Source organism: Copadichromis virginalis, linkage group LG19, assembly GCF_057382275.1.
Source record: "Copadichromis virginalis isolate Kocher_CV1m ecotype Utaka linkage group LG19, C_Virginalis_male_GT1.1, whole genome shotgun sequence".
Taxonomy (NCBI): Eukaryota; Metazoa; Chordata; class Actinopteri; order Cichliformes; family Cichlidae; genus Copadichromis; species Copadichromis virginalis.
Genome location: NC_140636.1, coordinates 29,825,217 through 29,846,330, shown reverse-complemented (window position 1 = coordinate 29,846,330; position 21,114 = coordinate 29,825,217). Strand labels below are relative to the sequence as shown.

Below are 21,114 nucleotides of genomic sequence, written 5' to 3'. Positions count from 1 at the left end.
TGGAAAGTAATCAGAATTGACGAGATCCACTGCCAGAAGGCAAAAGTCCAGACACTGAGAATAGCTAGAAATACCTGGAACGGGAACGGGAACCACAAAGAAGTTGCTATTATTAGTCAGTCAACTGAATGGGTAGAACAAGATCTGGGTGATCAAAACCTACGCCCTGCCAGTTGTCAGATACCCTCTACAGTAATCACCTGGCCAAAGGAGGAGATAGAAGCCACAGATGTGAGGACAAGGAAGCTCCTAAACAGAAGAAAGGTGGCTGAGGATTGGTGAGTGTCAGATACACTGTCCAGGATGAAACAACAAAGATCCATGAGATGTACACTGACTGTGTGCTTAGTAAACACCTCAGGCATCAGAAACCTGAGAAAGAAGAAGACTAAGAACAGATTCTCTACACAGATGAAGCAAACTCTATGTCAGAGTAATGTCACATACACGTAATTTGTTGGACAGACACACAATTCATCTGGTTTTGTCCATCCATATCATTTTAAATCAAACACTCAAAATGCGACTGAAGTGCAGACTTTTACCTTTAATTCAATGAGTTTAAGAAACATTTGATATTTGACAAGTCATTGACAAAGAGTTATGTCGCCAGATGACGTAGGTCATTTGATATGTGCAGAAAAATCCCAGATCATAATCTTTGACTCTACAGGTCTTCATAACAAATGACTATTGTTATCTTGCCTAATAGCAGTTGGAGATGAAAATCAAATCATTCAGCTAGTGTTGCTGTATACCAACAGTTGCCTAACAGAAAGAAATCAGCAGAAGTAACCTCTGGGACTGATGTCAGACTGCCTGAACCGGTTTGTGATGATGGGAAATAATCACGAGTCATACACCTGAGGAAGGAATTTCTGCTCACAAAAACAAATCTAAGGTCAAAGTCAGGTTGCGACTTGTTAATTAAACAACTTGATTTACAACTGTGCTTCATGTAGTAGATTCAGTATCTGTCCACTTGCTTGTTTGAGTTGCTTTATTTTATTTGTAGTTTTTCAGACAAATCAATTAAAAATATTTCTCAAAGACAAGCTGAGTTTTTATACCTATTATGTATAAGAACTCAGTGTCTTTATATATACCACAAGACATAATACAGTTGGCTTAAACAATTCAAAATGAACATTTTATGTTGTTCAAAAAGTTTGAAATGTGGACACATACTGACTGCTTCTGTGGCTTTTAGCAAGTAACAGGATGGTTTTTGTAAGTAGACCTGCAGGAGAGGGAAACACAGTACAACATATTTAAGTTTGAGTGTTTTTTCAGTAATCCCCGAAACACCTCAGAAATTTGCAAAAGCTACTTGAGAGAAAAAACCCCAAAGAATTCTGACTGTCATGAAGGTTCATCCACATGACTGTGTAACTTCCAGTTAACACTGTGGGGGAAAGCCAAACACTCTGTGACTTCCTCTTTGGAAAATTATTTTCACTCTCAATGTTTAGCTCCACCCTTTTGTACTTCAGTGCTTGACACTTTTTCTTTCCGTGCTGTCCTGACCTGACTGGAGTACTGCAGTCATATTATAGTCGGCTAAATAAACAAGCTCCCTCTGGCACAGTCGTTTATCAGCCACAGGTGGTTATCAGTCAGACTGAGTCAGGCGGTACAGGTAAGTAGCTACAGTAGAGTTAACTAGACATGTAGACAATTATGAATACACTTTTCAGCAATGTGTTAATGAAAAAAAGCAGAGAATCATTAATTTGGGAAAGAACTCGTGGGAAATGTGAAACAAATAGTCGAAGAAAAATGTGACGTTATGAAAGTGACAGACAACATTACGAAAGAGTGCGTTTTAAAGCTGTCATTAAAACAAAATCGAAACTGCATGTGTGGTTTCCTGTAAGTCACAAAGGATTTCTGTCTTTTTCTGCTTGTGTTCAGTCAAGATGAAGTTGCTGCTTGTTGTTGCTGCTGTTCTGGCTGTATCCAGCTGTGCCAGCATCTCTCTGGAAGATCTGGAGTTTCATGCCTGGAAACTCAAGTTTGGTGAGACAGCAGACTCTTTTAGTCTTTTTATTGCTGTTGATCCCTTTCTGTGCTTTTTAAATACTGTACAAGCCTCTCCTCTTTGATGTAAACCTTTTGTTTTTTAATTGTGTTCTGCTGACATTAAGATACTGTACAAGCCTCAAACTTGGAAAACTGTGGAAACAAAGGGAAATATGCATTTTCCCTAAAATTCATTAATGGATTTTCTATTATTCTGTTTCTCATAATTTCCTCTCCCAATATGCAGAAAAGTCATATGACTCTGAGTCAGAGGAGGCTCACCGGAAACAAATCTGGCTCAACAACCGCAAACATGTTCTAGTGCACAACATTTTGGCAGACCAGGGTTTGAAGTCCTACCGACTTGGGATGACCCACTTTGCTGACATGGTATATGCAGAAAAACATGTGTCATGAATACTTTTAGTTGTAATTGTAAGGTTAAAAAAACAGAAACAAAAAACAAACTTTTGAACTAAAAACTGATAAATTTGGTCCCTCTTGACCAGGAAAATGAAGAGTACAGACGACTGGTTTCCCGGGGCTGCTTTGGCTCCTTCAATACTTCTCTGCATCACCGCGGCTCTACCTTCCTTCGGCTACCTGAAGGTACTGATCTACCTGACACTGTTGACTGGAGGGATAAGGGATATGTCACTGATGTCCAGAATCAGATGCAGTGTGGCTCCTGCTGGGCCTTCAGTGCAGTGAGTACATAAGCCCCAGTGTTCTTTAATCCTGTAAAATAGGAAGTTTGTTCAACTATTGTCTGGGTTCAAATAGACTCATCCTTATTGCAGATTGGTGCACTGGAGGGTCAGAACTTCAGGAAGACAGGAAAGCTGGTGTCTCTGAGTAAGCAGCAGTTGGTCGACTGCTCTCAGAGCTTTGGCAACCATGGCTGCAATGGAGGCTGGATGGACTATGCCTTCAAGTACATCCAAGCAACTGGAGGAATTGACACTGAGGAGTCCTACCCTTATGAGGCTGAGGTAAGCATTATGAAAAAATAATTACCATTACCTGACAATCATAATAATAATATAAGAAGTAGAAGTGTAAATCAGCTCATTCAGACAGTGTTATTAATCATGAAAGTGTATGAAGTTGTGTACTTCCAAAACACATATTAGAAGCCCACAGCATTAGCTACTTTACTGACTTCTTTTAAAACACATCTTTAAGATCACGGTGTTTTCTAAATGCTCTTTTTGTGAATATAATTATGACTAACACAATAAATTATAGCATCTTTTTTTCTGTATTAGGAAGGAAATTGCCATTACAACCCTGAAACTGTTGGTGCCACGTGTACCGGCTATGTTGATGTAAGTCCGAATGAAGATGCTCTGAAGGAGGCTGTGGCCACCATTGGACCGATATCTATTGCCGTGGATGCTTCTCATGAGTCGTTTCAGTTCTACCAATCAGGTGCACACACTGAAAAAAATGTCATGAAACCTTTAAATCGAATACGATCAAATGTGAAGTGCTTCATTTGTCTAACTGACATATATTTCTAGGAGTGTATGACGAGCCTTCATGTATAACCTCACGGTACAGCCATGCTATGCTGGCTGTGGGTTATGGTACAGAAAATGGACATGACTACTGGCTGGTCAAGAACAGGTAAATACCCACATGTGATGCTCATATTTGAATTCATGCAGTTCACTCTTTCTAAGAGTGAGTGCTGATACACACACACACACACACACACACACACACACACACACACACACACACACACACACACATGTAAAATGCATATTATTTATGCAGGTCCTTATGTCTAGTGTGGACGCTATTCATTTTTTGTTGCTAAATGTTGCTCATTTGTTCTTTCCTGTAGCTTCGGCCTTGGATGGGGGGAGAAAGGATACATAAAGATGAGCAGGAACAAATCCAACCAGTGTGGGATTGCTTCTAAAGCAAGCTACCCTCTGGTCTGAAGAGGTGGGAAGAAACCCATCCTCAGTTTTTCCTTCTGATTTGACAGAAATTTATTTCAGTGTTTTTAACTGGGTTATGTAACTAAAAATCATTTTATTTGTGGTGTTAAGAAGCTCTCTTTTCCTGCAATTGTGCTCATAAATTTATAAATACTGTAAATACATGCAAAAATAAATCAACTGTGAAACTGTGGTCTGTTGATCAATCTATCATCCAGGCAGAAATGTTCAGCACCTGTGGGTAAATTTCTAGCTTTCTGGAGACATTTTGGACACTTTCAGACTATAGACTGTCAGCACAGATTGATAGATTGTATTTATTTATTTATTTTACATTTTTTAAAATAATTACCAAATCAGAAAACGGGTTCCAGAAAAAAAAAATCAGCTATGGGTTTTTCAAGTGAATAATAATATTCTGAAACAGTTGTGATTTGTATCTAGAGTGGAACGCAAATTTTGTCATGCTGTGTGGTGTGGTGTGGCCGCCAGGTTGTAGGACCCAAACCCAGGACTTAGAGATGGAATAATTTAAAGCAACAGGTTTATTACTGGGAAAACTTTACATAAAATAAACTCACAAAAAACCAAACCAAAACCTCAAACATAAAAACTAGGACTAAAGTGGACTCAAGAAACTAAAAACTAAGAAACATGAACCAGGACAACCAGGAACTATGCACTAGAAATAAGACAGGAACACGAAGGGAAAAAACTCAGCACGGTGAGGGCACAACCAGACCAGAAACAGAGACAAACACAGGGCATAAAACGCAAGCAGGACAATGAGAGGAAGGGGAACAGGTGGAAACACAATTGGGACACTATCAAAATAAAACAGGAAGCACATGACAGGCACAGCAGCAAGGACTACACAGTGAAGAGAGGGAACACAGAGCACAGGGACAAGAGTAAGAAACTGCAAACCTACACTAAACATGACGGGCACAGGAACCAAAACCTAAGAACTAGCAATCACAAGACAAAAAGGAACTAGAAAGCGAGAAGTAGAGAACAGAAACCAAAACACTAGCAGTCATGTGCAAAAATTGGGGGGGGGGGTAGAGGAAGAACATTATATATATATAGTATATACATTGGGTGAATGTGCAGTAATAGCAGCAAGCAGGTGAATTCTGGGGGGGGGGGGGGGGGGGGTAGAGGAAGAACATTATATATATATATAGTATATACATTGGGTGGATGTGCAGTAGTAGCAGCAAGCAGGTGAATTCTGTACATTAATATGAATAGACATCTGACTATTTTACAGGATAGACAATATAAACATATTTAAAATTAAAGGAATTTGGAATGTACATTGTGCCTTGGTTTAGTGTCTGGAAGAGAGTCCTGTCTCAGTCAATTATAGATGATGTGAGAGGGCGGGTGTGTGTGTTTAGGGCCCGGATGGCTTGGGGATAGAAGCTCCTCTTGAGTCTCTCTGTCCTTGCCCGGAAGATGCGGAACCTTCTACCAGATTGCAGAAGTTGGAACAGTTTGTTGCCAGGATGGGACGGGTCCTTCAGTATCTGCGCTGCTCTAGTCCGGCATCTCCTGGTGTAGGTGTCCTGAAGCGGGGGGAGAGCAATCCTGCAGCAGCGTTGTAGGATAAGAGTACAAAACTCAAAACACTGGGTCACCCTGACAAATTTAAAAGTTGATTCAAATCAATTTAGTTTTATTTTCTGTAATCCATCCCTGCAGAAAGAATAAATCAGGAGTTGACATCTCAGATTTTATTTTACTTGATCAGATTCTAAAACACTTCTGAAATATTTCTCCAGATTCCAGATCTTATGATGATGAGTCTTTACAATTTTCTGCAATTTTCCACAAATTGTACAATTTTGCATATTGATCAACCTTTCATCATCATCATCATCATTTATTTATTTATATAGCACTTTAAAAACACACCTGGTAGACCAAAGTGCTGTACAATACTAATATGCACATAGTAATAAAACCAGACATAGCAATAAAATTAAAAAACAATAAAAAATATCAGTTACCTACAGAGTTAAAAGCCAGGGAATAAAAATAGGTTTTTAATAAAGACTTAAAAACTGGCACTGATGTAGCCTGTCTAATATGGAGAGGAAGGTTATTCCAAAGCATCGGCGCGGCAACAGAGAACGCTCGGTCTCCTCTAAGTTTCAGCCGTGACTTTGGGACCGAAAGCAGCAACTGCTCAGCTGACTGAAGGGAACGAGTGGGGACGTGGGGTTTCAACAAGTCAGACAAATAAACAGGTGCCAGACCATTTACAGATTTTGTCTATTGTTACCTCTGAGAAACTCTGTCTTTCTAAAATGCTCTTTTTATACCCAATAATCTTATGACTGGTTGCAGAATTTATGTTTTTCAAATTGTAAAAAGCCTTTTAAATAAAGTGAAGTGGAACAATTTTGTGTTTTTCAAAATTTTGTGATGAAAATCCTGGACAGGTCAGTGTTGGTTAGTAGGGCTGTCATGGACCCCCCCCCCCCCCCCCCCCCCCCCCCCAAAAAAAAAAAAAAACAAACAAACAAAAAACAAAAACAAACCCGAAAGCAAAAAACCAAACCAAACTGCAGTTTGTGGTCTGCACACCATATAGTTCAGCTGCACACACAATTCACTTTTACACAGTGGAATAGTTTGTCATAAAGCAGATGGACTTCTCCTGTTGAACAATCCTGCTTCCACTTGAAATGTCATATAAAACTCTGAAGGTAAAGAGATTTATCTACATGTTTAAAAGTGATGAAATTCAAATATTCGCCAGAGAATAAGTCAGGGAGAGAAAATGCATCAAAGTAAGAGAGAGAACACTGAATTATCCCAGAAAAAAATGGAAAAGAGACACATGCAGTTGTAAGCAGCATGAAGATTTGGCTTTGCTCAGTTATAGCTGAATAATGCGAACTTGCCACTGTGGTGAAATAGCCTTAGAAACAAATAACAAAATGGTCACATTCTGCAGTTTATAGTGCAATCTTAAAGGCAATACAAGGGCGCGTCACAAGAGGGCGCTAGAGGTTGTTCATCAAACGTGTTGCTTTATTTTTCAAAGCGCAAAAAGAAATGTGATGGAGATTTGATGAGGTTTCTTTTTTAATAATCTAATCTTATAACTGATAAGTGACATTTCATAAAATGGAAATGGAAAGCTTTCTTGTAATTCCTTAATTTACTTTATAGGTAAAATTATTATTATATATTATACTAGATTATAATTATTATAATATATATTATATATTATCAACATATTGAGAACAAAATCATAAATAAAATAAAATAAAAATGTAAAAATCAAAACAAAACGCAACACAAGAGAAGACACATATCCCCACCTAACTGTAGCGAGATAAGGAAAAAAGATATAAATAACACATGAACAATTTGAAGTGCAATGGTTGTTGGTGTGCAAAAACCTGTGTACTGATATAGATCTTTATTGCACACAACAAGGGTTTGTTACCAGGAAATTGTTATTGCACATAGTGAGTCCCTGGTATGTCTGTATTTGTTCGAGGAAAAGTTTGGCAGAGTTTAAGTCTGACAGTTTCAGAGAAGAAGCTGTTTCTCACATTTGTTATCAGTGGTTGTAGTGGGGGAAGTGGAAGTCACCACCTCAGAGGGGCCCTGGCAACTGTGAAATGAAAGTTTTTTTTGTTTGCATCATTCAGAAAAAAAGCCGGAGAGAGCGAAGCAGCAGCAGCACCCTCCCTAAATTATGTGACAGAAGCTCATATTATTGTCAACTAAGAGTTATTCCACTTTCAGTTCAAAGCTTAACAACTCTCACTAAGTAACTCTATCTGTTATTGTTGGACCAGGTGAGGTTAGTTATGCATTTTGAGAAATGTTATTCTGCCTGAGGAAATAGCATTATAAAATACCATAATGACACTCCTACTTAATTAAAACAAGCCATTAAAGGTAGGCCCTTCTATGGTTATGGATCAGCCTACCTGATGTAAACCCGAATAGCAGTCTGTTTATTAGATTTCAGTGCCTATGACAGTTTTCCATAACAAACACCACATTCAGATGCCCACAAGTGACACCAAGACAACCACAGGTTGATCAGCTTTGTAATTGTATTATCAGATACGCCTTATGTTCTGGACACTCAGGAGAAGAGAGGTGGTGTGCTGCCAACTAATCGTTACTTGGTTATGAGCTGGATCAGATGGCGTGGGAGGATGCTGGACCTTTTGGGTGCCCTGGGAGTGTCTGGAAGAAGCCCTGGTCTGATAGATCTTCAACTCCCACCCCCAGCAAATCTTCAACAGCATTCTGAGGGAGAATGGATAAACTGAGTCTGAATGGAGGCAGCTGCCAAGTGGAACGTGACTCGAGCGATAGTCTCAAAGTGACTCTGGAAAATTGTTAAGCGAATGAGTAGGGGAAAGAATTGCTAAAGACTCAGGATGTTGTAGAGTTGGCTTGGCATGCTTCTAAGTGGGAAGCAGTGGTCCCTGAGGATGTGCTACATCTATCTTTCCATCACTCTCCTCAGCCTCCATGGGAAGGTTAATGTTGGGAGATTTCACCAAACTCCACTATCTCTAAGGGAGTAGCCAGCCACCCTTCGGAGGAAGCCCATTTCTGCCGCTTGTATCCATGATTTCATTCTTTCGGTCACTACCCACAGCTTGTGACCATAGGTGAGGTAAGGGACGTAATTCGACTGGTAAAAAAAGTTTGCTTTTACACTCGGCTGTCTCTTCACCACAACAGACTGGTACAGCGTCCGCATCACTGCAGCCACAGCACCAATATGTCTGTCAATCTCCCGCTCCCTTCTCCTGTCACTCATGAACAAGACCCCAAAATACCTGTTGAACCCAACAGATCCACATCATCTGCAAAAAGCAGAGATGAGATTTGGAGACCACCCATGTGAAAGCCTTCCGCCACTTGGCTACGCATAGAAATTATATCCATAAAAATTACAAACAGGATCGGTGACAAAGGGCACCTATTGGAAACAAGTCTGACTTATTGCTGGCTATGCAGACCAAGCTCCTGCAACGGTTTTATAAGGATCGAATGGCCCATACTCCTGAAGCACCTCCCACAGGACACTCTGAGAAACATGGTCGAATGCCTTCTCCAAGTCCACAAAGCACATGTAGACTGGTTGGGCAAACTCCCATGCACCCTCAAGTATCCTCGAGAGGATAAAGAACTGGTCTGGTGTTCCATGACCAGGATGAAAACTGTATTGTTTTGCTAACAGACAGATTCTCATTTTCAGCACACTGGCATAGACTTTCCCAGGGAGGCTGAGGAGCGTGATCCCCCTATAGTTGGAACACACCCTCCGGTCCCTTTTCTTAAAGATGGGAACCACCAGGGGCAGAGGTACTGCCCCTAATCTCCACGCAGCATTGTTGAAGCGTGTCAATCAAGACAGCCCTACAACATCCAGAGCGGTCAGGAACTCAGGCCAAACCTCATCCACCCCAGGGGCTCTGCCAACAAGGAATTGTTTAACTACCTCAGTGACCTCACCCCCAGAGATAGATGAGTCGTCTCCCTCGTCCCCTGACTCTGCTTCCTCCACGGAAGACGTGCCAGTGGGATTAAGGAGGTCATAGAAGTATTCGAGGTTTCAGATTAATTGTGTTTAATGAACTAGATTAACTTCCCATCCCGTTGTGTTTGACAATAAATTGTAATCTCCTCAAAATATGTGAAAGGTGTTGTAATGTTATGAATAACTTGCTTTATTTTACTCGTAGTTTTTCAGACACATCAAGTTGGCTGAGAATATGGTTTAAAGACAAGCTGAGCTTTTATAGATAACATGAGACCTGTGGCAATATGTCACATGTAATTTATATTTTGTCTGACATAAAATACTTCCAGCTGGCTAAATAATTCAAAACAAATTGTTCTTGACACGGGGTCTCAGATAATAATTGTTTCTATGGCTTCTGGCTTGTAAATGTCAAATAAACTCAGTTGATCTTTCTCTCAAATACGAATTAATACTTTAGAGTCTGGGACTGAGATTTGCAAAAACTACTTGAGAGCAAAGAAGAATAATGAATGCTGACTGTCATGAAGGCTCCTCCACCTTATCATCTAACTTCCATTCAACAATGGTGAGAGGTGGAAAAGCCAAAAATTCTTTGACAACCTCTTTTGAAACTTGTCAATATCTGTAACAAATTACAGAAGAGATCATTCATGACTGTTGCGCTCCTTGTTATTGCTGAGTGAGCATAAATAAAATGTTTCCTTAAGTGAGTGATGTCATGTGATCTTCTGTAAACTCTTGAAATGAAGGCAATTGCATTTCTTTTTGCTTTATGTTTGGTTCTTTTGTTTGGTTTTGTTAGCCAAAAAGTTGTTGCCTTCATTTTAAACTACAGTGTCCTGGATGCCCGAGTTAATGTAGACTGAGACTGTAACAGACTGTTAATGTACAGCTCCACCTTTTTCTGTTCCACCGCTTCATGTTGTTTCACTTTCTTTACAAATACCTGTGCTGACCTGGAATACTGCAGTCATGCTAGTAGCCCACTATATAAGAACTCCTCTCTGACGCAGACCTATATCAACCACAGGTGATTATAGTACACTCTGCACAACAGATACGGACACTGAGACAGGTAAGTAACTACAACACAGATAACTAAACATGTAGTTTAGTTGTAAAAGTGTAAATACACTTTTCAGTTATTATGATGAAAAAAAAATATTAATTTCAGAAAAACATTTCTGGAGGAGGTAACATAGAAACTCCCAAATAAAATGGGACAAAGTGGATATTGTCAAATGAAAGTGGCATGTAATATTATGACGAAAGCATTTTAAAACATGTATTACCAAGAAAGAATAAAAAAAAAAATCCGTTTTCATCAGAAACATAAGTTTCCTGTAAGTCACAAAGGATTTCTTTCTTTTCTGTTTGTATTCAGTCAAGATGAAGTTGCTGCTTGTTGTTTCTGCTGTTCTGGCTGTATCCAGCTGTGCCAGCATCTCTCTGGAAGATCTGGAGTTTCACGCTTGGAAACTGAAATTTGGTGAGACAGCAGACTCTTTCTCTCCTCTTTCATTTTTTCTTTTTGTCAGAAGCTTCTGATCAAGTTTTATGTTTTTTAAGATACTGTACAAACCTCAAATTTAGAAAGAAAGATGAGCTCACCTGTGTTTTTACTTGTGCTAAAGATTATAAAACTGGAAATAAAGGAAATATGTTAGCGGGTTTAAAATACAAAATGATTAACTTTCTTTTGTTTTTTTCCCCCCCCATGATTTCCTTTTCCAATTGGTAGAAAAGTCATATGACTCTGAGTTAGATGAGGCTCAAAGGAAGCAGGTCTGGCTCAACAACCGCAAATTTGTGCTAATGCACAACATCTTGGCAGACCAGGGTTTGAAATCCTACCGTCTTGGGATGACACACTTTGCCGATATGGTATGTGCAGAAAAACGACATATCATTTAGATTTGATCAATTAACCATTTAAGTTGTCATCAATATTTTTCAATATAATTAGTATGTGAGGATGCAAAAAAAACAACCCATATTTTTGCATAAAAACCATGAACTTTGCTGCTTTTTACCAGGACCATGAAGAGTACAAACAGCTGGTTTCCCAGGGTTGCCTTCACACCTTCAATGCTTCTCTGCCTCAGCGTGGCTCTACCTTTCTTGGCCTGCCTGAAGGTACTGATCTGCCCGACACTGTTGACTGGAGGGATAAGGGATATGTCACTGAAGTCAAGGATCAGAAGCAGTGTGGCTCCTGCTGGGCCTTCAGTACAGTGAGTACATAAAATTTTGATTTTGTGTTCTTTGGGAAACAAAAACTGTTGTCTGGTTTGAAGCTGAATCATCCTTACTGCAGACTGGTGTACTGGAGGGTCAGCACTTCAGGAAGACAGGAAAGCTGGTGTCTCTGAGCGAGCAGCAGTTAATGGACTGCTCTCACAGCTTTGGCAACAATGGCTGCAAAGGAGGATCAGTGAAGCAGGCCCTTCAGTACATCCAAGCCAATGGAGGAATTGACACTGAGACAGCCTACCCTTATAAGGCTAAGGTAAATAGATAGCAACATATCAAACACACACATACACGCACCTGTTTCTTCTGTGATTTAAATCACAAACCTTGAATATATGCAGTCAGGTCTTTATCACCTTTATCATCATAAATATCAGAATTATCAATGCAAATCAGCTCATTCAGACAGTGGTGTTAATAATGGCCATGCATGAAAGGCTGTACAGTACTGCCAAAACATATGGTAGCTCCAAGCCCTGTAAAACTCACAGCATGAGCTACTTTATTAACTTCTTTCAAAATCTATTTTTAACATCACAGTATTTAGGCAAACTGTCTGTTTGCTATATAAATGTGTCACAACAGTAAAAACTTATAATAGCATATGTTCTCTGTATTAGGGTCAACGATGCCGTTACAAGCCTGATGGTATTGGTGCCAAATGCACTGGCTATGTTCATGTCAAACCCAGTAATGAAGAAACCCTGAAGAAAGCTGTGGCCACTATCGGACCGATATCTGTTGGCATTGATGCTTCTCGTCATTCATTCCAATTCTACCAATCAGGTGCAGACATTGAAAAAATATTTGCAAAGTGCAGAGAAACATTTTTAAATTGGAAAAGAAATGTGAAATGCTTCATTTGTTCTTTTGTTCAGTCTGATTGACATGTATTTGCAGGAGTGTACAATGACCCCGACTGCAGCAAGACAGTGTTGGACCATGGTGTGCTGGCTGTGGGTTATGGTACAGAAAATGGACATGACTACTGGCTGATCAAGAACAGGTATTTACTCCCATGTGATGCTCATATTTTAATTCATGCACTTCACTACTTCTAACATTCACTGAGTGCTGATACAAAAATATGTAAAGGCATCTTATTTATGCAGATCATTATTTCTCCACATGCTTTTGGACTGTTAGTGTGAACACTATTAATTTTTAGCTGCTAAATGTTGTTAAACTGTGTAATTTCTTTTTTTTCTACAGCTGGGGTCACAGATGGGGAGACAAGGGATACATTAAGATGAGCAGGAACAAATCCAACCAGTGTGGGATTGCTTCTCAAGCAAGCTACCCTCTGGTCTGAAGATCGGAAGAAACCCATCCTCAGTTTTTCCTTCTGATTTTACAGAAAATCTGGTTTGCCCAGAATTTATTTCAGTGTTTTTAAGCAAGTTGTTTTTAACTAAACATAATTTTATTTGTGGTGTTAAGAAGCTCTCTTTGCCTGCAAAGGTGTTTGATGGAATAAATGTATAACTACAGCAAATACATGTAAAAATAAATAAATAAATAAGCTATGAAACTGTGCTCTGTCGATCAATCCATCATCCAGGCAGAAACGTTCAGCACCCATGGGATGCGTTTCTAGTTTTCTGGAGACTTTTGTGTTCTCCAATGAATAAAGCCAATGTTTCCCAGGTTCAGTTTGTTGAGACGTTTGATATCGCATTACTTACAGAATTTGTATGGTTATTATTGAGACATACATACTGATCTCCACTCCATTATTAAAATAACAATTATTTTAAGGTAAGAATATCTCTCAGCATTTAGCTAGCTTAAAATTTGTGTGACAAACATCACATTTTTCCAGTTTCTTCAGCTGATGGAGACAAACAGAATAAATTCTTTGGTGACCTCAAAACTTCATAGATAGTGTAACCAAACACTTTTTTAAGCTAATCAAAACCCAAAATAAAGCAAATGATAGTTAGAACAGGTTTATAACACAATGATTATGACCTTTCTTGAAAAATAACAAACGTCACAGGAGGTCTTCTATACTTATGAAATTCACCGTGTGTATTAATTATGATGGAATTTGTTTATTAAAAATCATAGTTACGGATAATAAGCTACCTTTAATTTTGACATTTCTGGTATTTTTGTAATAACAGAAAATATTATTTATATACATGCAATCTGTATATATAATTTTCAACACTGAATATTTTCAAACAGGCCAAACTCTACCGCTGAAGCTTGCGCAGACTTCCTGTGACTTTATTCATGAGGAGATCAATCTGGCGCTTTTAGCCAAGGTGGAAAACTGCATCCATGTTTGGATTCTGATTAACTCTGTTTAACTAGCGATACAGTACCCAGAGTTGTGTGTCTAATATTGTCCTTTCTCAGTCATCACTGTGCCACAGTGAGGAAAAGCATGGCTCAACACCTGCACCAGCTGGCTGACAAACTTGGAGCAGCTGTCATCCTGAAAGCAGGAAGCTTCACTGAACGCTTTCTAACTGCTGATTCTAGAATGGCAGAGGATGCCCCACCTGAAGCAAGATGGGTACTTTTAAAAGGGTTTGAAAGTGCATTAATGTGCCAATCTTGTTTTATTTTCTGAGCATTTGCACAATTAATGAGAATTAACGAGAACTATAATCCTCAACAGGTACCATGGTCATTAAAAGTCATTCAAATCAATTCAGTCCAATTCAATTGGAAACAGTTGCCTCAATGTTCTTTATATTGTAAGGCAGACCCTACAATAATAGATACAGAGAAAAAACCCACCAATCATATGACCCCTATGAGCAAGCACTTTGGCGACAGTGGGAAGGAAAAACTCCCTTTTAACAGGAAGAAACCTCCGGCAGAGCCAGGCTCAGGGAGGGGCGGGGCCATCTGCTGCCACCAGTTGGGGTGAGAGAAGGAAGACAGGATAAAAGACATGCTGTGGAAGAGAGACAGAGATTAATAACAAGCACAATTCAATGCAGAGAGGTCTATCAACACATAGTGAGTGAGAAAGGTGACTGAAAAGGAAAAACTCAATGCATCATGGGAGTCCCCCAGCAGCCTATGCCTATTGCAGCATAACTAAGGGAGGATTCAGGGTCACCTGATCGAGCCATAACTATATGGTTTCTCAAAAATGAATGTTTAAGCCTAATCTTAAAAGTAGAGCGTGTGTCTGTCTCCTGACAGGAGCATCAACACATCCTCAGGGGTTTCAACCAGCCTGGAGGTCTTAGGGACAGATGGCTGCTATAGCTGGAGCAGTACCCCCAGCCTCTCTGCAGACCTGCAGGCCTGGTAGTGAAATATGTCTCCATGTGTAAATGTATCCAGTGTTGTCCCAGACATAATGCAGATTTGATTTTAAATACTAAATAAATATGCTGCTTAGATTAAACTAAACTGAAGATAAGGATTTTATGGAACTGAGATTTGCAAAAATTACTTGAAACCAAAGAAAATTATCTGTCTGACTGACTGTCATGAACTTTTCTGCACCTGACCATCTAGCCCCCCGTGGGAGGTGGAAAAACCAAACATTCTGTGACTACCTCTTTTGAATATTGTCAAATCCTGCCATGAAAGTGTAGAGAAGCTGGCTATGCCTCTGTCTTTTTCTGCTTCTTCTCAGTCAATATGAAGTTGCTGCTTGTTTTTTCTGCTGTTCTGCTGTAACCTGCTGTGCCAGCATCTCTCTGAAAGATCTGGAGCTTCACGCTTGGAAACTCAAGTTTGGTGAGACAGCAGACTCTCTTTCTTCTCTTTTATTTTCGATTTTTGTCAGAAGCTTCTGATCATGTTTTATGTTCTTAAAGATGCTGTCCAAGCCTCAAACTCAAACAAAGAAATGCTCACCCATGTGTTTACTTGTGTAAAAGTTTCTAAGACTAAAATAAAAGGAAACATGTTAGCAGATAAAAAAAAAAAGATTAATTTCTTTTTTCTGTTTTTCTCATAATCTCCTTTTCCAATTGGTAGAAAAGTCATATGACTATGATCTAGGTCAGAGGAGGTTCACTAGAAACAGGTCTGGCTCAACAACCGCAAGTTTGCACTAGAGCAAAACATCTTGGCAGACCAGGGTCCAACTTTTGGATAAAATCCCCATAATTTTTCCCTGTTTACCAGGAACATGAAGAGTGCAAACAGCTGGTTTCCCTGGGTTGCGCGTCTCCTTCAATGCTTCTCTGCCTCGCTGAGGCTCGACCTATCTTTGCCTACCTGAAGGTACTGATCTAACCAACAGTATTGACTGAAGGAATAGTGCTAACTGACACTGAGACACAGAGAATGTGAACTTTTCCAGAAATGCAAAAAAAGAAAAAAAAAAGTTCAGTCTTAGTCTTACAAAAAAGAAATCCAGAAACTTGTGAACAGAGATGAAAAAATATAATTTGTGTGGTGTAAAAGTTTCTTAGTTTCTGAGATACGTCCTGGAGTAAGAACATATTTTCCAGAGTGTCTCACTTATCAAACCAAGTCTGTAGTTGGGGCCTTGAATGGGGAGAGAAAGGAAACATTAAGATAAGCAGGAACAACCAACCAGTGTGGAATTGCTAATTCCAAAGTAATTCCAATATCTTTGGTCTGAAGATTTCAGAAGAAACTCATCTTCATTGCTTCCTTCTGCTTTGACCAAAATGTATATGAATGTTTTTAACCAAGTTATGTAACCAAACATCATTTGATTTATGGTGTCAAGAAGCACTCTTTTCCTGCATTGGTGCTTAACGGAATAACGTCATAAAGACATCAAATGCATGTTAAATAAATAAAAAGAATGCTTTATACTAAGATGTAAAAATTGTAATTGTGTTTGTTACGTTGTGTTGGTAGTGTGTAGCTTATTACCCATGAAGTGGTTTTTAGCATTAGAAACTATGGTCAGTATCATCCAGTATCAACAGAGAAATGTTAAGCGTGTGTGGGATACATTTATAGTTTTCTGCAGACTTTTGTGTTCCCAAAAGAATAAAGCTGAAGGGTCCCCATTTTCCCTGTAGACCTGTCATGGATGACATTTTTGTTTCAATCATAAATTTGCATTTATGTGTTTTTTTTGTTGGACAGACTGCCAATCCAGTTTCCACCATCAAGTCAAATATGTGTAATCTGTATTTTTGCATATTATTTAATAAAAAACAATAAACCATTTGAGACTACAATACTACATTTAAAAAAATAATAAAATTATGACCAAATCAGCAAATAGATACCAGTTTAAAAAAAAGGAAAACTGGTCTCTACACACAGAATTCAGGTTTACACAGTGGACTAGCTTGTTTAAAGAGCTTGGCCTGTACGTTGCAGGAAAATTCAAGAGGGTAAAAAACAAAGCCCATTCGCCGTTTCGAGGTATGCAAGAGTTTCAGATCCAGATCTAACGTCATAATTTTGCTCCGCAGGGAATAGACGACAAGAGAAAAAGATGGCTCCCACTCCAGAATCTAATGCATCCACATCCACTGTTGTGAGAGGTTTGGTTGAGAAAGGATGGGAGCAGAAGTGAAGTGTTGTTTGAGAAAGTCGAAGGACGACTGAGCTGCTGGGGTTCACTGGAACTGTGATTTGGCAAGTTGGGTTAGAGGCATGGCAACTTTACTGAAGTCCCAGTAAAGTTAGCAAAACCAAGGAAACGTTGCAACATCTGCAGTTCTCAGGCAATGGCCAGTCCATGACTGCTTGCACCTTTGCTGGGCCTGGTTTGAGATGTCCCTTTGGTAGCCCAACAATGTATCTTTCCTGTAGCCCAGCAAAGATACACTGTCAACATAAAATTTGCCTTTTAGAAACAACTTCTTGTGCAGCTGCTGCAGGACAAACCTTAAGTGATTTTATGTTCTGAGAGAGATCGTGAGAAAAATAAGATGTTATCCAGGTAGACAAACATGAAACAATTTATGAAATGCCAGACAACGTCATTAACTAGGGCCTGAAAAACAGCAGGTGTGTTAGTTAGTCCAAAGGGCATTACCAGGTGTTTGAAGTGTCTGTGATGGGTATTGAAGGCCATCTTCCACTAACCCCCTGCCTAATTCTCATCAAGTGACAGACAGATGTGGAGGAAGAGACAGAGTGAGATCCTTTCTGAAAACTTCAGCCAAATCATGATAAACAGTTTGGAACCCTGAACCAAACCCACCTGCGTTTTCAGGTGGGTTTGGTTCAGGGGCTGTAGAATCTGAAGGGAGAGTGGATTTTAAACAGTTCTTATGGAAAGACAGCCTCCATCCAGACTCATTTTGTTTCTCAGTTGATGTGCGGATTGTTGGGTCGTAACCAAGGGTGACCATGGACCAACAGGGTGATGGGGGCTTCAAATCATAGAAACTGATAGCTTTGGTGGGGTTATCCAACAGAGTGAGTGAGGTGGGTTTTGTTTTGTAAGTGATATCCTGGATTTAGTTTCCAAACACAGAGACACACAAACGAACACAGACAGAGGAAAAAATGGGAAAAGACAGACAGAAGACCCAATCATAGGGGAGAAGCCAAGGAGGACTGAGGGACCCTGACACCTCCACCTTTTTCTATTTCAGTACTTAACATTCTTTCGCTTTCTTTAGTTTACTCCTGTCCTGACCTGACTGGAATACTGCAGTCATACTAGTGGTCTGCTATATAAGACGTTCTCTCTGACGCAGACCTATATCAACCACGGACACTGAGACAGGTAAGTAGCTACAGCACGTAATTAGACACATAGGCGAGTGTGTAAATGCACTTTTCAGTAATATAATGATGAAAAAAAAACAAAGAAAAACAAAGAATTATTAATTTGCAAAAGGTTTGGAGAGAGAGATGTTACTGTCGTACTTTGGAAGTGACATCCAACATCCATTTAAAGTGACAGAAAGCATTTTAAAACTGATGTGGTTTCCTACAAGTCACAAAGGATCCGTTTCTTTGTGTTCAGTCAAGATGAAGTTGCTGCTTGTTGTTTCTGCTGTTCTGGCTGTAGCCAGCTGTGCCAGCATCTCTCTGGAAGATCTGGAGTTTCGCGCCTGGAAACTCAAGTTTGGTGAGACAGCAGACACTTTTTCTCCTCTTTTGTTTTTGTGTTTTTTCAGAAGCTTCTGATCATGTTTTGTGTTCTTTAAGACACTGTCCAAACCTCAAACTTGCCTCATCCAGTTATGTAAAAGTTTATAAGATTCAAATCAAAGGAAATATGTTAGCGAATCAAAAAATTGTTCTGTTTCTCATAATTTCCTTTTCCAACTTGCAGAAAAGTCATATGACTCTGAGTCAGAGGAGGCTCACCGGAAGCAGATCTGGCTCAACAACCGCAAACATGTGCTAGTGCACAACATCTTGGCAGACCAGGGTTTGAAATCCTACCACCTTGGGATGACCCACTTTGCTGACATGGTATGTGTACAAAAAAGAGATCATTCAGATTTTACCCTTCACCAATTCAGTTGTTATCTGTCTTTTTTGATGCAATTAGCATGTGAGGATACAAAAAACCAAACAACAACTTTGTTTGATAAAACCCCCATGAATGTCTTCCCTCTTTATCAGGAACATGAAGAGTACAAACAGCTGATTTCCCAAAGCTACCTTGGCTCCTTTAATGCTTCTCTGCCTCAGCGTGGCTCTAGCTTCTTTCGCCTGCCTGAAGGTACTGATCTGCCCGACACTGTTGACTGGAGGGATAAGGGATATGTCACTGAAGTCAAGGATCAGAAGATATGTGGCTCCTGCTGGGCCTTCAGTACAGTGAGTACATAAAATTTTGTGTTGTTTGGGCAACTTTGGGAAACAAAAACTGTTGCCTGGTTTGAAATCGACTCGTCCTTACTGAAGACTGGTGTACTGGAGAGTCAGCACTTCAGGAAGACAGGAAAGCTGGTGTCTCTGAGTGAGCAGCAGTTAATGGACTGCTCTCACAGCTTTGGCAACAATGGCTGCAAAGGAGGATCAGTGAAGCGGGCCTTTCAGTACATCCAAGCCAATGGAGGAATTGACACTGAGACATCCTACCCTTATGAGGCTAAGGTAAATAAATAGCAATATATCAAACACACACACACACACACACACACACACACACACACACACACACACACACACACACACACACACACACACACACACACACACACACGCACCTGTTTCTTCTGTGATTTAAATCACAAACCTTGAATATATGCAGTCAGGTCTTTATCACCTGAATATCATCACATTGTAAATATCAGAATTATAAATGCAAATCAGCTCATTCAGACAGTGGTGTTAATAATGGCCATGCATGAAAGGCTGTACAGTACTGCCAAAACATATGGTAGCTCCAAGCCCTGTAAAACTCACAGCATGAGCTACTTTATTAACTTCTTTCAAAATCTATTTTTAACAGCTTTTGGAAAGCCTCTGTTTGCTAATATAAATATGTGACAGCAGTAGAAACTTATGATTGCATATGTTCTCTGTATTAGGGTCAACAATGCCATTACAAGCCTGATGGTATTGGTGCCAAATGCACTGGCTATGTTGAAGTGGAACCCAGTAACGAAGACGCCCTGAAGGAGGCTGTGGCCACTATTGGACCAATATCTGTTGGCATCGATGCTTCTCATAACTCATTCAGATTCTACCAATCAGGTGCAGACATTGAAAAAATATTTGTAAAGTGCAGAGAAACATTTTTAAATTGGAAAAGAAATGTGAAATGCTTCATTTGTTCTTTTGTTCAGTCTGATTGACATGTATTTGCAGGAGTGTATGATGAGCCCGACTGCAGCAAGACAGTGTTGAACCACGATGTGCTGGCTGTGGGTTATGGTACAGAAGATGGACATGACTACTGGTTGATCAAGAACAGGTATTTACTCCCATGTGACGCTCATATTTTAATGTTTTAGCAGCTAAATGTTGTTAAACTGTGCAATTTGTTTCTTTCTGCAGCTGGGGTCTCAGATGGGGAGACAAGGGATACATTAAGATGAGCAGGAACAAATCCAACCAGTGTGGGATTTCTTCTGATGCAACGTACCCTCTGGTCTGAAGAGGTCGGAAGAAACCTATCCTCAGTTGTTCCCTCCGATTTGACCAAAATTTAGTTTAAAGTTTTTAACCGTGTTATGTAACTAAACATAATTTTATTTGTCGGGTCAAGAACCTCTCTTTTCCTGCATCAGTGTTTAATGGAATAAATTCATAAATAAGACAAATACAAGTTAAAATAAATACATAAATTGTCAAACTGTGTTCTGTTCATCAATCCATCATCTAGACATAAATGTTTAGCACCTGTGGAATGCAGCTGCAGACTTTTGTGTTCCCCAGTTATTTTTGTGTTTTGTGACTCTTCGTATTATGACGGTTTAAGTTCAAGTTTTTAAAGTTTAGCACCGAGTTTAGTTCTTTCTA

At 39.6% G+C, this 21,114-nt stretch overlaps 3 protein-coding genes across 4 annotated transcripts; all 3 read left to right on the top strand.

Annotated features, from left to right (window-relative positions):
• Nucleotides 1-1,579: 1,579 nt before the first annotated feature.
• LOC146686409 (cathepsin L-like peptidase) lies at nt 1,580-4,167 on the top strand. Its single transcript, XM_085442110.1, has 8 exons — nt 1,580-1,639; nt 1,915-2,019; nt 2,270-2,412; nt 2,532-2,729; nt 2,823-3,014; nt 3,291-3,453; nt 3,546-3,651; nt 3,875-4,167. The coding sequence occupies exons 2-8, from the start codon at nt 1,920-1,922 to the stop codon at nt 3,972-3,974; spliced, it is 1,002 nt and encodes a 333-aa protein (XP_085298236.1). The 5' UTR covers nt 1,580-1,639; nt 1,915-1,919; the 3' UTR covers nt 3,975-4,167.
• On the top strand, nt 1,588-13,259 carry LOC146686408 (cathepsin L-like peptidase). The gene is made up of 8 exons (XM_085442112.1): nt 1,588-1,639; nt 10,898-11,002; nt 11,255-11,397; nt 11,550-11,747; nt 11,831-12,022; nt 12,387-12,552; nt 12,667-12,772; nt 12,979-13,259. The coding sequence occupies exons 2-8, from the start codon at nt 10,903-10,905 to the stop codon at nt 13,076-13,078; spliced, it is 1,005 nt and encodes a 334-aa protein (XP_085298238.1). The 5' UTR covers nt 1,588-1,639; nt 10,898-10,902; the 3' UTR covers nt 13,079-13,259.
• Nucleotides 13,260-18,663: 5,404 nt separating this feature from the next.
• On the top strand, nt 18,664-20,817 carry LOC146686407 (procathepsin L-like). Of its 2 annotated transcripts, none has more exons than XM_085442113.1 (7): nt 18,664-18,763; nt 18,971-19,113; nt 19,267-19,464; nt 19,552-19,743; nt 20,181-20,346; nt 20,461-20,566; nt 20,650-20,817. In XM_085442113.1, exons 1-7 carry the CDS (start codon nt 18,664-18,666, stop codon nt 20,747-20,749), a joined length of 1,005 nt encoding a protein of 334 aa, XP_085298239.1. In that variant the 3' UTR covers nt 20,750-20,817. The 2 variants fall into 2 exon arrangements, with proteins under 2 accessions (XP_085298239.1, XP_085298240.1); XM_085442114.1 differs by having other exon boundaries at nt 18,664-18,771; nt 18,976-19,113.
• The last annotated feature ends 297 nt before the right edge of the window (nt 20,818-21,114 follow it).